Below are 15,027 nucleotides of genomic sequence, written 5' to 3'. Positions count from 1 at the left end.
TGAATCAGATTTTTTAATATTGGTGCAGGAGTCTGTATTTTTTAATTAACTGGGTGATTACAAGGTACAGTCAAGTTTTTGAAGTATTGGATGAACACCTCCAGGGTCCTTCATAGCTCTAAAAATTTGTATTCTGATTTCTATTCCTTCTATCATCGTTTGTCCTAACTAAGCTACTAGATATTGTGCTAAAACAAAGCAAAGCAAAACACAAAATAAACAATAAATAACCAAGACCATGGTTTAATCATCTTTATATTCCCCCAGCACCTACAAAGTGCCTGGTAGGTAGTAGGTGCTCAATAAATATTTGAAAAATTACTCAATGGTGATTAAATAAATGAATGTTATTTCATGTGGATCCCAATCACCTATAGATAGAAGAATCTAAAAAGAGAAAATATTTTAAACTTTTGTCTGATGTAATCTTGCATTCCCTATCTGCCCTACTACGTACTTCAGTGATGGGTTATGTGAATGAAGTCATGCATATTGAGGCACCCAGTAGGAAGGTGGTTAGATTCTCCTGGAGGCAAGATTATCCCACAGTATTTCTCAGTGGCAGTGATAACTGAAAGGGGCTCATGATTCCTCAGAGCTGGTTTTCTTCTCCATGACTTTTCCAGGACCAGAAAAAGCCATATCCTGACTGGGTGCCAGATGTCCTTGGAGCCATTGCTGCAGGTCGCTGAACTTGCAAATACCACCTCAGGTTTCTGTGTGGTCCCAGAGGGTGGGAAGAGGCATTCATCTTCTGTTAGAAGTTACTGGTAAATTCGACAGCAGTGGGTGTCAGCTGAGCCAAGCGTCCTTTGCGGCCAGTGCCCCCAGGATATCTGATACCACCTTTTGTGACCCCACAGTCCTTCCTTCCACCCCCACTTCTAGGCTCCACTGACCCATTGAGCCTCCCCAGTTTAGACACTGTCCGCTGGCCTTGGAAGGTACCGGCTCAGGATGAAATCTGTCACAGGAGTGGGCAACTTAGCCAGGGGGATGTAGAGGAGTTTGGCATCCAGGCCAGGGTTATAGCGGATGCGAGGGCTCCGGGAAACAATAGCATGCTCCATGCTGTTGATGACATCTCTGACTCTGGGCTCTGCCACCTGCATTATGTTTTTTAACTTGTCAGTATCTGTTTGAGGGCAGAGAGGGGAAAAAGGCGCTGTTATTCTTCATAAAAGATGATTTCTTCTGAATTCTGTCCAACTACCTTTTCCACGAGATCCCTGATCTAACATTTCAGGCAGGTCTGCCACACCCTCCAAGTGGTCCCTTATACAAACACACATTTATAAGACTATTGTAAATAATCTTAGCCTGGCCAACATGGTGAAACCCCATCTCTACTAAAAATATGAAAATTAGCCGGGCATGGTGGCACATGCCTGTAATCCCAGCTACTCAGGAGGCTGAGATACGGAATCACTTGAACCCAGGAGGCGGAGGTTTTAGTGAGTCGAGATCGCACCATTGCACTCAAGCCTGGGCAACAGAATGATACGCTGTCTCAAAATAAATAAATAAATAAATAATCAATCTTATTTATCTTCCTGAATTCAACAATTGTGCATTGAATTCCTACTATTGCATTAGACTGGTGATGAGAAGAACTGTGAGCATTCTTAAAACTGTGCCACTTATTAGTTATATTACCTTGAGCTTAAACTTTTATTATCTGTAAAATGGAGATAATACTATCTTTCCTGAAGTTTGGGCATAGTGGCTCGGGCCTGTAATCTCAGTACTTTGGGAGGCCGAGCCAGGTCGATCACCTGAGGTCAGGAGTTTGAGACCAGCCTGGCCAATGTGGTGACATCTCCTCTCTACTAAAAATACAAAAATTAGCCAGGCATGGTGGCGCATGCCTGTAACCACAGCTACTAGGGAGGCTGAGGCATGAGAATCACTTGAACTCAGGAGGAGGAGGTTGCAGTGACCCAAGATCGCACCACTGCATTCCAGCCTGGGCAAGAGTGAGACTCCGTCTCAAAAAAAAAAAAAAAAAGAAAAAAATCTCTCCTGGAGAATAACAAAGATGATTAATAGCAGGGTAGACACTGGGGGAGTACAGAATAGCAAACATGATGGGAAGACAGCCTTTTTTTTTTTTTTTCCTTCTATGTACTTCCTAGAGTTCCCACATTTAAACAAAAACATACAGGAGAAAATATTATTTAAAAATAGTAATACTGCCCCTACCTTGGTCGTAAGGCCATTGGCCATTGTGGACTCAAATAATTTAAGGAATAGGCAAGCACCTCGTGGGGCCCTCACAAATGTGAGGGGCTGTTCTGTTTGCACTGGCACACAGGAGTGGAGATGGGGATAGAGCCCCCAGGTGGTACAAGTCTGCCAAAGCTCATGACATAAATAAGAGAAGGGCCACACCACACACCCACCAGGCCCTCATGTGCATCCTCACCCCAGGACAGAGGGATTCATGCTTCACTGAGAGCCCTGAGGACTCCAGAGAAAATGGTGCTTCAAAGTCAGACTGCCCTGATGAGGGATGAAAACTTGAAAATGGAGAGGAAGCCAAAGCTGCCCTGACTTTGAGAATGGTCCAGGCAGGCAAGGAATTCACCCGCTCGGGGCCAGGATCCTTCTGGGTGGTTGGTGAGAATGGGGCAGTGTCACTTCAGTCCCCTTCACCCCAGACTCCCAGAAACTCCATTTTCTGTTTCCTGGAAAGAAAACTGATGCAGGGAAAAAGCCAAACTGCATTTTGGGATCTCAACAAGAGCCACACTCACTTAAAGCCAGACTGTCCATAAGGCAGTAATGTCTTGGGAAACCACACCCTGACCTCCGACCATAGAGCTGGCACAGAGGCCACCAGCAGCAGGGCTGAGGGCCAAAGGAATCATTCAGGGTGCCCAAGGGGCTGTCTCTGCCCCCTCAGAGCCAGGGAAAACTTTGTGGGCTGAGGAGGTGGAGCAAGCTGACATGGTGAGATGGGCTGGGGATTGGGTTCTGAGAAGTGGGGAGGGCTTACACAGGCAGTGGGGTGGAAGAAGTACCCCACACATGGGAAAGGGTATAAGGCACCTGCTTTCATTGTTTTCTCAAATAGATATTCGCTGCCATTCAGTGCTGGGCACCCTGCTAGGCATGGAGTGGGAAGGGAGACTGAAGGACCCATCCAACCTTGTCACTCTCCTTCACAGTGAGGAATGACATAGGCTTTGGAGTGGGGCACCTGGGAAAATGTTTTTGTTATTGGGAGAATTAAGCAAGATAAAGTCTATAAAGTATCAGGCCTGCTCCTAGGGGTTACAAGCCAGGGGCCTGTTTGGTCAGCCACAGCAACTTGCTGAGTTTGTACCCAGTGATGCTCTAGGACTACTCCTAAATCTCTCTTCTGTCTGTCACACAGCCACCCCCCACCACCAGAACCACCATGACTTAGAACTTCATGTCTTTATCATTCCTTCGCTGGGTTTCTACAGTAGTCTCCCAGGTGGCCTGTTTGTCCTTCCCACAGTGACACAAATCTGATCCGCCATTTCAGAGCCATTTACAAGGCTCTCTAATGCCTTTAGGATAAGAGCCATGCTCCTTAGTATAGCAATCAAAGCATTTTGTGATCTGACTCCTAATCTCTCCCCTTCTCAATCACCACCCACAGCACTTCTGCCAGACTATAATGGCAATGGCAAAGGTTTGTTCAGCTCTTACTGTGGCAGAGCTGAGTATTTTGCATTTCTGTTTAAATCTCCTAACAATCCATGAGAGAGGAATTGTACTTTATAAATGGATAAACAAGTTTGGAGAGCTGTACAACATGATTAGGGGGACTGCTGGAATACAAGCCTGAATCTGCACTGCCTCCAAAAGCATACAATGCTACGTCAGGTCACCAAAATGTTGCTCACACCTTTCCTCTTGTGTAAAACATCCACCATCTCTTTCCCTGTTGGTATACTCCTATTCGTCCTTCAAAACTCACTAAGGCATTAACTGTCACCTCTGTAAGGCTTCTGTGACAGCAGAATGAAGTCTGCACTGCTGCTTTGTTTTGTACACATGTCCCTTATTGCAAGATTCTTCATGTGGTGGTGTATTTACTTTCACATCTTCCCTGCTAGTTTCCCAGAGACTGTCTCATCTCTGTATCCCAATAAACACTGGGCAACTGAAGCGAAAATTCTAGTATAACCACTTGGGAAAATGTTTATCTAAATGTAGTTGACCACTGCCTGAAAATTTTCCTCTGAAATTATGGTGTGGACTACAGGTGAATTGGCCTAACATATTTAATAGGCCCAATCCTTACTATTCTTTAACAATACCAGTTTTTGGACAAGGTTTTCAGAGGAGTTTATACATATTCTTCCATGGACCACACTAAAGACGCTACAAGCACTCTTCACCCTGAGTGCTTACTTAGAAAACGACTTTGTGAGGTCTCCAGACATGCTGAATCCACTTTGCCCCAGCCTCAGAGCAGCTCCACAAATAATTTGAACTACTCTTTGCTAAGAATGATCACACAGAGGATAAATATTCTTCCCCACACACACTAACATCTACTCTCCTTGCTCCCAACGGCAGCACATTTCCCTCTGGGGACCTATGCCTCCCCAACACCGTGTCCATTGGTCTGGGCAGAGCACACGGCCCAGCCTGAGCCAATCACACCTTCACGTTCCCCTGGGCACAGTGACTGGTTTAGGGTTGGGTGCATCTTGTGGTCCCCTATGATGTGGCCACCATAGGTCCTCCAAGTCAGAGTGTACATTAGGACTTTTGGGAGAGGTACTGGAAAGAACTCTCCTATTTTCCCAGCAGACCTCACCCTAGGTGGAGGTGAAGAGATGCTGCAGTTATGCGGCTCCCACAGGGGAGACAGCTTAGAGATTGGAGTCAACGCAAAAGAAGCAGAGCCAAGAAATGGGTGAAACCAGGTCCTAGCAACATCATTTGCAGTCTGGGTCAGGTTGTACCTGAAGTTTATCTTGCTCAACTTTTTAGTCAGGTGAGGCAAGAAATTCCTTTTCTGCTTAAATAATTAGCACTGGATCTGCTGTCACTGAGTAAGTCCCAACTAATGTAAATCCTTAGACATTTTCTTCTCACAGAATCCTAACATGTCTAGCACTAAAAGATGAATTTATCTAAGGGGTACCCCAAACATTTTTCCCTGAGGCTTCCCTAAATCAAAGAATGAATGACACCTCCATCCACCGTATTCTTCAAGCTGTAAAGCTAGCACTCACCCTTGATGGCTTCCTGTCCCTCACCCCTTAATCCTCAGTGTGCTTTGATGCTCTAATTTATTCTGTATACTCCAGCTACCTCCCATTGCTTCCCACCTGCTGGTTTCTTTAAAGTTCCTCAAATGGAGTTTTCTGCCTCAGAGCCTTCCTGCAGAAAAAAAGTCCTTTCTTTCCCCTTCCCAGCAACACCTAACTCTTATTCCTCCTCAAAGTCAACTCAGAGAAGCTCTCCCCTTCACCATAACCTGAATTGGGACCCCAACTTCCCGCTCCATTCTTCTTTCACAACCCTGTTTCTCCTCTGTTGCACTTATCCACATCTGTCATAAACACATGTGTTTTTATTAATGTTTGTCTCCCCTACTGGGCCATAAGCTACAGGCAGTGAGGGGCAGGCACACCGCTATGTCTGCTCCAGCTCTCCAGCCCCACACATGCTTGGGACATGGCAGCCTTGCATGTTTTGTATTACTGATTCAAAACAAAAATAAAAAACAAAAATGCAATAAAGTGTGTATGTATTAAGTGAAAAAAATGGCCGTCTTGGCTTTGTGCTCTGTTGACGTATGATGTCCAGCAGACAACTTTTGCAGCACAAAGTTTTGGGGCAGCAGGGTAAACAGCTGCCATGTCCCACCTCTACCCTCCAAAAACACCAATGATTCACAGGAGACCCTCAGCTCAGGGAGAGAAAGAGAGGTGCCTAGAGACCCTCTCTTTTAAATCCCCATGTGCTCATTTTCTTCTTTATTAACAAGCACTGGGAATGTGCAAAGCACTTCACACATACTAACCCTCATAGCAACCCCATGAAGGAGGCACTATCTTTAGCTCCATTTTGTAAATGAGAAAACTCAGGCATGGGAAAACTAAGTAATAGGCCCAAAGTCTCCTAGCTGGTAAGTAGTAGAGCCAGGATTTGAACCCAGGCAGTCTGGCTCCAGCAGCCATGCTCTTGATCTCTTCACTGTATTTATCTCAGTACATTTTCGCCTGATTCCCCTGCATCATGATGCTGTGGGGGCAGGTGCCAGGAGTGGGCCGAATTGCCCTTAACTCCCTGCACTGCTCCAGCAGTGATGATTCTGCCACTTGCTCTCTATTCTCAAACCCCAGCTCTGCCACTGTGTGACCTTGGGTCCTGAACTCCTCTGCATTTTGTCTCACCATCTGTAAATGGAAAGCCAGCTAATGATCCCAAGACCCACTCGCCCCCCCCTTAGTGACCCCTCTCCTGCCCCAGGAACTTACAGTTACGGAAATACTCCTCTCCGTAGCTATCCCGGGTCTCCTGAGGCAGCCTCTCCCAAAGCTTTCGCATGCGTGACTCCAGGTTCTCTTTGCCCAGAATGGCTGTCCGGTAGTTCCCTGGCTCAATGATGCAGACCTTTACCCCAAAGTAGTGGAGCTCACGCCTGGGAAAGAAGAGTTGCATTCAGTCTGGGTCTCAAGATGACAATCATCAGGGAGAGTCACCTCTGGAAGGGCTTGTCTTTCAGGAAACTAGAGATGCCTCCCCCACCCCCTGTACATGGCCCTGGCATTGCCTTTGTGCAAATAAGCCCTTTCTTAGGTACTCAGCCTTTTCCCAGACTGGCCCAGCAGTCTCTGGGCAATTTGCATTAGGCATAACCGGCGGGAAGAAGTCAACAGAGAATCTAGGCCAAGCCTTGCCTCCCACCAGGTCCCTCCCATTAGCAACTCCTCACTCAACACCCACGTGGTGAAGGGTGTGGGTCTACACAAGACCTGCATGCTCCTCTAAGGACCTCCAGAGGTGACCTCTGCCTCCAGGCCTGTCTGTCTGTTTGGGGGACTCTCCCTCCTCCTCTCACAGGCCCAAACAGGGTTTCACTCACCCTGGTGCTGCTCAAGGGAAGGCCCACCTGATGCCTTGTATTTCCACCCTACCTCTTCTCCTCATACCTTCTCTTGGTCCTTGGAGAAAGCACCTTGAGGTCTAACCTTCCTTCTGCTATTGTGTTAGCTTCCTGTCTGCAGAATTCCCCTGCCCACAAGCTGTCACACCCAACCCTCTCTAACTCCCGGGATTTCCACCTGGAGTGGTTTAGTACCAGGGCCCAGTTACCTGATGCTGTCAGAGAAGGCCTCAACGCCAAACTTGGAGACGCAGTAGCCACCACCAATGACGGCCACAAGACCACCACAGCTGGACATGTTGATAACCCTGCCCCGGGCTCTCTTGACCATGGGCAGCATGTGAAGGGTCACTTCGATCAGTCCCACCAGGTTCACATTAATCACCTTCACAAAATCCTCCTTGGTCAGCCATTCATTGGGACCACTGGGCAGGCCCACACCAGCATTGTTCACCAGGGCCCAGAGGCCTGGGGGCGAGATGGAGAACCACATAGATATCATCAGTGGGCCTGGGAAAGAACCAAGGTTTGCTCCCCACTGGCTCAGTGCCTTCAAGGATGGTTGAGCAGGTGCAAAAGACACAACCCAGTCAGGCTATAACATAAAAGGAAGGTGTATCTTTTACTAATTCATTTTCCCTGAAGGGACACTTTTTCCCAATTCAAGTAAAGTCTGCCGACTAGCTGGCACTCTGTGCCAGCTACAATCAAGGTGTTAGCTAACAGCATTTCAGCTATAAGCGCTGGGATAAGAGTTTCATTTTCATACCAATGAATTAGTGTTTAGATCCCTTCCCCATCATGCTTCTCCCTCTCTATTCACTTAAGTATGACCAACTGCATTTCACATACTACCAAAATCAATCCATTTATTCATTCATCCATCTTCATGCATTTATTCATGCATGTGTCTAGTCTGTGACAATTGTAGGGTGAAGGAGGCCAGGTGCAGTGACCCACACCTGTAATCACAACCCTTTGGGAGGCTGAGGTGGGAGGATCACTTGAGGCCAGGAGTTTGAGACCGGCCTGAGCAACAGAGTGAGACTCCTGTCTCTACAAAAAAGAAAAAAAATTAGCCAGGCGTGGTGGTATGCACCTGTAGTTCTAGCTACTGGGAGGCTGAGGTGGGAGAATCACTTGAGCCCAGGTTACAGGTTACCTTGTTCAAGGTTACAGTGAGCTATAATAGCGCCTGGGTGACAGAGTGAGACCCTGTCTCTAAAAATAAAATGAAATAAAATAAGATAGCCGGGCGCGGTGGCTCAAGCCTGTAATCCCAGCACTTTGGGAGGCCGAGACGGGCGGATCACGAGGTCAGGAGATCGTAGACCACCCTGGCTGACACGGTGAAACCCCGTCTCTACTAAAAATACAAAAAACTAGCCGGGCGAGGTGGCGGCGCCTGTAGTCCCAGCTACTCGGGAGGCTGAGGCAGGAGAATGGCGTGAACCCGGGAGGCGGAGCTTGCAGTGAGCTGAGATCTGGCCACTGCACTCCAGCCTGGGTGACAGAGCGAGACTCCGTCTCAAAAAAAAAAAAAAAAAAAGAAATAAAATAAGATAAAGTAAAATACGGGGCAAAGGAGACATAAAATGAACAACACAGCATCCTATCCCTCCAGGAACTCACAAGCCTGGAAGGAAATAATAATATTTATAAATAAATATATAAATTATTTAAATAAAATAATTATGGAAAATGTGATGAGGACTGTCTTTGAGATATTTCAATTAGTTTGGTACAAATGGAAAGAAATAATGCTAAGTGTGGTCATTCAACTCTGCAGGGGCCCAGGGTTGAAGAGCGTTAGGTCCAGTCCTGGTTTTACCTCCAGCCTTGAACAAGTCACTTCCCTCTCTGGGCCTCAGACTCTTCATCAGATCAGACTAAAACAGTTGCTTCCAGACTGTATTTTGCAAGCCTTCTAGCGGGAGGAAAATGCAGAAGAAGCTCTCCTTTCATTTGTTTTACATATTGGAGTTCAAAGAAAATTCCACCAGAGGGAGGGTGATGCTAAAGACATAATGGAAACCCCTCTAAGCACTGCTCAAGGACCCCTTCCAGCTCCTTCATGCAAGGATTCCCCAAGCCCTACTGCCCTGGTGATTCCCCTGACAGCCCCAGCTTCAGCAGCCCCAAGATACTCTGCAGGCGCATCCCACTGTCTCCTGAGGGCAGGTCTCAACACAAACATAAATCCTAGTCCACCCCTCCCTCTAGGGCCGGGGTCCCCACCGAAGCCATGCCCCTACCCAATCTCCCTGCCTTTCTGCATTCAGGAGCAATGAGAAAGCACACAAGAACTTCCTCTCCCACCCCCCTACCCACCCCAGTTCCCAGTGCTTCTTAGACAAGGATATTGCCCAGTGGCTTAGGCAAAATAATGGTCCCCCAAAGATGTCCCCAGCCTCATTATCTCTGGAACCTGTGAATCTGCTGGATTACATGGGAAAGGGGAATTAAGGTTGCAGGTGGAATGGAGGTTACTAATCAATTGTCCTTAAAGTTACGGAGGAAGTTAACACAGGGAAATTATCCTGGATTAAACTGGTGAGCCCAATATAATCATGAGTCCTTCTAAGAGGAAGGAGGCAGAAACCGGAGAATCAGAGAGATTGAGAAAAGTGTGAAAAAGACTGGGCTCAACCTTGCAGGCCTTGAAGATGGAGGTAGCAGGCCAGGAGCCAGGGGATGTCAGCTGCCTCTGGAAGCTGGAAAAGGCAGAGACGGATTCTCCTCTACAGCCTTCAGAAGGAACACAGTTCTGCTGACTTTGATTTTAGATCAGTGAGGCCCATTTTGGACATCACTCCTCCGGAACTACAAGATAATGTGTTTGTATTGTCTTCAGACCGTACAATTGTGTTGTTACAACAGCAACAGGAAAGTAACATGCTAAGTGAGGTATTAAGGCAAGTGGCTCAAGGCTGAATGTAGGGAACTGGCTGAGATAGCCTGCTGAAGACAGAGGCTCACTCTTGCTGAATTACTAATTAATTAGCTCACTCAAAAACTATTTATTGAGTACCTTACTGGGTGCCAGACATTATTGTAGGTACTAAGGATGCACAGTAAATAAAAGGAACAAAAATCTTTGTCCCCAGGAAGCTTTATTCTAGCAGAGGAAACAGACAATAAATAAGTAAAATCTATTGTACATTGACTAGTGATAAGTGCTAAGGAGAGGAATCAAGCAGGGAGTTACTGTCTGGATCCCCCTGGCTCCAGGGCTCTGTAGCCCTGACCTGTGCATGGGCTCCAGACTAGTTCCTTTAGGAGGGAGGACTTCCTCTAGTCTGCTGCTTCTGCAACCCAGCCATCCTGTTCCTCCTGTTCCTAGGCCCACACCCTGTGTGCTGGAAGTGCATGAGGCAGGTCCCCACGCAGTCCTGGGCCAGCCCCCGTCCACAGCTTCCTTTCCCAATAGGAACAGCCACTCTGACGTACATACTTGCCCTGAAGTCAAACCAACACCCACCATGATGTCAAGAAGAGACCAGATCTCTTTCTCCCCTGCCTGACATAGTCAAGGAGAGAAACTGCACCCCCCCATGGGATCCAACCTCCTGTCTCATTCCCCCTTCCCCTTATCCTGATCCCAACGAGAAATGTGCTTGTATTTCCCCAGGAGCTGATGGTTAGGACTGCTGAAACCTCAGAGAGGCACATCCTATTTTTTTTTTTTTTGAGATGGAGTCTCGCTGTCACCAGGCTGGAGTGCAGTGGCACAATCTTGGCTTACTGCAACCTCCGCCTCCAGGGTTCAAGTGACACTCCTGCCTCGGCCTCCCGAGTAGCTGGGACCACAAGCACATGCCACCACACCCAGGTAATTTTTGTATTTTTTAGTAGAAATGGGTTTCACTGTGTTGGCCGGGATGGTCTCCATCTCTTGACTTCATGATCTTCCTGCCTCGGCCTTCCAAAGTGCTGGATTTATAGGCATGAGCCACCATGCCCGGCCAGGCATGTCCATTTTTAGAGATTTGGACACACAGAACACATCTTCCCACCTCACTTCCTATTGAGACCTCTTTCCTGTCTCTCTGAGTTTCCAGGACAGAAAACTTCCTTGGGAAATTACCCCTTCATGTGAACAGGCCAAACCATGCAGTGGCTTCCAACCAGATTGAAGCAGGAGCCTTTCCTATGTCACCCCTCCCCCGCCATCTGGACATCAGGGTCTCTAATACTGTCAGATGCTTCGGGAGAGAGGAAGAGGAAGAAGGAGAAACCAAGAAAGTCAAAGAATGTAATTCGCCCCACCTTGCTCGCCCACTTGGTCCCTCAACCACTGGGCCGCCGCCTTGATGCTTTCACTCTTGGTGACATCCAGTAGGGTGGTCTGCAGCCGATAGGAGGTATCCTGCTGAAGTTTCTGGGCTCCCTCCTCAGTGAAGCAAGCAGCCAGCACCCGCATGCCCCGATCAACTAGCTGTTTGGCCAGCAGGTTCCCGAAGCCGGAGTCACAGCCTGTGATAAAGACGTACTTCTCCGAGAGGTTGCCAACCAGATTGCAGTTCTTGAACCAGCGGTACATAAATGAGAGGTCTGTGAGGGCCGCCATAGGGCAGGGGGAATGTGATGGCCAAGAGGGAGTGGGCTCAGGAGACAGCAGGGAAGAAGCTGGTCCTCTGAGCCCTAGCAGGCAGTCTGTAGGAAACCACCTGGAAGAAGAACTCTCCTCTCTCCCACAGCTTGCAACAAATCTAGGTCCCTGGGTGAGCCACGCTGTAATTTTCATAGGTGGATGCATCACCACAGCAATTAGCTCAGATGCAAGAAATTCAAGTCCAACCTGAAGCCTTGTCACCTCTGACAGCCTGGTGGCTGCCTCCTTCTCTCCCCCTGCCCTGATGGGTAAAGCTGCCAAGAATGGGAAAGAATCCACTGGCAATGTTGGTGATGAGTGGTGGCTCACCCAGGTGGTGTAAGGGAGGCAAATGAAAAAAGAGGACTCACCCCAGACAGCTCCCCTAGAAATCCTGTCGCCAGTCTACCCCCAATCCAGCCTGGGGATTTTGGTCTCCAGAGATCAAAATCTTTTGTAATGAGTGCAGGTATGTAAATAAGTTTAAGTTTTATTTTCAGGGAAAATACTCAAGACAAATTTATTAATGTAAAACAAACAACATTAGTTCTGTACCTTCCAAACCCCAAGAGAAACAAGTTGCAGGTCGTCAGCTCTCTGGAATTCTTAGGTAAGTCTCCATCAGGAGAGAGGATGAAAAGCAATGGATTTCTCCTAAGGTGGATGTACCTCCATTGTCCTGAGGCTAGAGGCAGCAGGGCCCTCCTATAGGGGAGGCTGGTGATGTGAAACTTAGCCACCAGAAAGCAGAAAGACCTGGGGGACTCAGGCCTGACACCCCATGGGGATGATACTCAGGTCAACAGTGACTGGCCCTGGGCAAGATGATGAGGTGGGATCATGAGTTCACTGGGCAGCTGAGGGAATTGTCTGGGCAGAGGCCTTGACTGTAAGAGAGGATGAGATATAGGAGGAGCAGAGAACTGGGGCCAGAGACATAGAAAATTCTCAGGGTCGGGACTTGGAGGAGAAGAAGAGATTCTAGGCAATTTAGCAAATAATTTACAGAAAGCTAAGAGGGAAGGTGGTAAAGGAAAGGAAATAAGGAAACCAGAGGTGTGAGTAGTGAGGGGCCACACCCAGAATTTCGTAAGATACAGGGGAATGACGCTGGAGCCTCCTGTGATTCTTTGGATCAACATCTAGGGTCACCATCCCTTGGGATGAGCCTGGTCCCAGCTCACACCTTCATGGCTTAGAGAGTCTGATACAGAAATGGGACCACAAAGTTCTCTAGTGTGAAGGAACAAAGGATGTATCTCTGTGATCCACCATTTGCCAAGTCTGACGAGCGTAGAATCACATAAAGCGGGTGTCATCTTGGGAAAGCCTTGCAGGGTTTGTCCATTCCTTAGCAAAGTAGTGGGGGAGCAGATTATGAAGCCACCCTTGAAGAGCAGACCCAAAACTTATAGGGGATGGAAGTGGAAAATGGTAGAAAGCAAACCGCACCTACTTCATAACCACCCCGAGGCAGAGCACCTCCTATGTGGGATCTGGGAACCATCTCCCAGTGTCTGCCTGCCTCCTGGGCGAATGAACAGAGAAGTCTTGGCTGGGAGAGGTCGGACCGTGTCACTCAAGAACTGAGCAGACCTGGGGCAGTGGGTATCCCAGTTCTTGAGGACACAAGTGAGGTCCAGGAGTTGGTTCTGAACCTAGAATAAGGATAACTCAGAACTGCTCCAGCGCAGGCCTGGGCCTGACTCAGCACCTCCTGGGCCTCTGTGCTGGCAGTGTTCCCCTGGTCTCAAACTAAACACACAGTCCATGAGGGTGTGGGGTGTGAGGGCTGTAGGACCACATAGAAGGCTCTTCCTCCCAGAGCTAGAAATGCCTCCCTCTCTCAGATGACAGGACTCCTTGCTGAGCTGGCCCCTAAGGTCTGGTAGGTCAGGTTGGTAGCTGCACTCCCCATCCCCACCCCATGCACAGAGGTATCTCAGAGGAGAGGAGCTCTCTCCTCTGTCAGGCCATTTCCCTCCAGTGGGAGAGCATAGACTGCTGAGGGCCAAGACACACCCTGATGAGGTAGACAGGAGGAAGAGCAGGTATGGGCTCACCTACCCCCAGTTGCTCAAGACCTTCCACAAATGTGGATTCTTCAGGGTGACAGGTGGACCATGAGGCTCAGGGCCCAAGGAAGTGGGATGCCATTATGCATCCCATGCCAAGATGCAAGAAATCTTGGAGAGTTGGGAAGGGCAGCAGATAGCAGATGAAAGTTATGATGGTGGCCTTGCCTCTCTCTGGGGTTTCCACATTTTACATACCAAAGCTTACTAGCCCAAAGTCCTACCAATTCAAGAGCAAGGCAGCACCTCAGTGCTATCACTTCCTATGCCCCTCACATCCAATGGATCACCAGAATTCCCATATTCTACCTCCTCTGCAGTCCTCAGTCCCCTCCCTTCTTCTCCTGCCCCAGGAATCTCCCTGGCCTCTGAGCTGGGTGATGGCAGCTGTCCTGTACGGAGCATCCCTCTGCCTTCAGTCTGACTCCCCACACTCACAGCCACTGGGCTCTCTGCAGTCAGTGGGTGTCTAGAAGCCTATTAGAACAAGGAGTTTTCCTGTGCAAATCCCTTTTTTGGGGGGCTTCCACTAACAACAGCATAAGGCACAGCTCCTGCCCAGGGCCTCCATGAGCCCACATGCACCCACCTGCCCAGCCTCCCCCAAGGCCTGGCCCTGTGCTTCACCCTATAAGGCCACGACAGCACAGGCAGATGGTTGAGGCTCACCCTGGGCCTGGGCTGAAGACAAAAGTCATTTCCCCATTTCTGTTCAAGGCTGCCAGGTGGGGATCCTCAATCTTCAGCTCAGACCCCACTGCCAGGACCCTCCCCAGCTTAGGAGGCTGCCATAATCAGCAGGACTGACTGGGTCACAACCCCTATAAGAACTGGCAACAATGATTCTGACTCTCTTGCCCCTCTCTCAGGTGTCAGAGCTTTTAGGTCAGAGCTAAAACCTTGTTGTTGTCCTAAGTTGAGTTTATTGGGTACTCATCCAAGGGCCCAAACAGTATGTTGCATGGACTCAGATGCTTTCCCCATGCCTCCAGGGCCCAACAAATATCTCTCCAGGGGAGAGAGACAGAGACAGGAAATAGGAAGATAGGAATAAGGTAAGACAGAGAAACCAAGGGGAAAGGACAGAAGAGAAAGGAAAATGGAAGGAAAGAATAAGAAAAACACATGAGTAATTACTTTCTGCATCCTGGTTAGGAGAGATATGCCTAAATCCTAAGACTGGGGAAGTTAGAGAACAGGCCTGCACTGGGCATCAGGGGACAAGCTATGCTACAACCTGCATCAATGCCAAGGCA

At 48.4% G+C, this 15,027-nt stretch overlaps 1 protein-coding gene across 2 annotated transcripts; it reads right to left on the bottom strand.

The window, feature by feature from the left end:
- Positions 1 to 237: 237 nt before the first annotated feature.
- On the bottom strand, positions 238 to 11,832 carry SDR9C7 (short chain dehydrogenase/reductase family 9C member 7). 2 transcript variants are annotated; one of them, XM_033221619.1, is made up of 4 exons: positions 11,372 to 11,832; positions 7,312 to 7,612; positions 6,474 to 6,637; positions 238 to 1,135 (listed from the first exon to the last, which is right to left on the bottom strand). In XM_033221619.1, exons 1-4 carry the CDS (start codon positions 11,670 to 11,672, stop codon positions 918 to 920), a joined length of 984 nt encoding a protein of 327 aa, XP_033077510.1. In that variant the 5' UTR covers positions 11,673 to 11,832; the 3' UTR covers positions 238 to 917. The 2 variants fall into 2 exon arrangements, with proteins under 2 accessions (XP_033077510.1, XP_033077511.1); XM_033221620.1 differs by having other exon boundaries at positions 7,312 to 7,570; positions 11,372 to 11,830.
- Between the last annotated feature and the right edge of the window lie 3,195 nt (positions 11,833 to 15,027).

This window comes from Trachypithecus francoisi, unplaced genomic scaffold (genome assembly GCF_009764315.1).
Source record: "Trachypithecus francoisi isolate TF-2019V2 unplaced genomic scaffold, Tfra_2.0 Lachesis_group11, whole genome shotgun sequence".
Taxonomy (NCBI): domain Eukaryota; kingdom Metazoa; phylum Chordata; class Mammalia; order Primates; family Cercopithecidae; genus Trachypithecus; species Trachypithecus francoisi.
This window is presented reverse-complemented; position numbering and strand designations above follow the sequence as displayed.

Coding starts and splice junctions, on each gene's coding strand:
- SDR9C7 (XM_033221619.1), bottom strand. CDS start 11,672: ATGGCGGCCCTCACAGACCTCTCATTTATGTACCGCTGGTTCAAGAAC. Junction 7,613..11,371: donor GGACCAAGTGGGCGAGCAAG/GTGGGGCGAATT, acceptor GTTCTTTCCCAG/GCCCACTGATGATATCTATG. Junction 1,136..6,473: donor AGAGGAGTATTTCCGTAACT/GTAAGTTCCTGG, acceptor GCCCTCAAACAG/ATACTGACAAGTTAAAAAAC.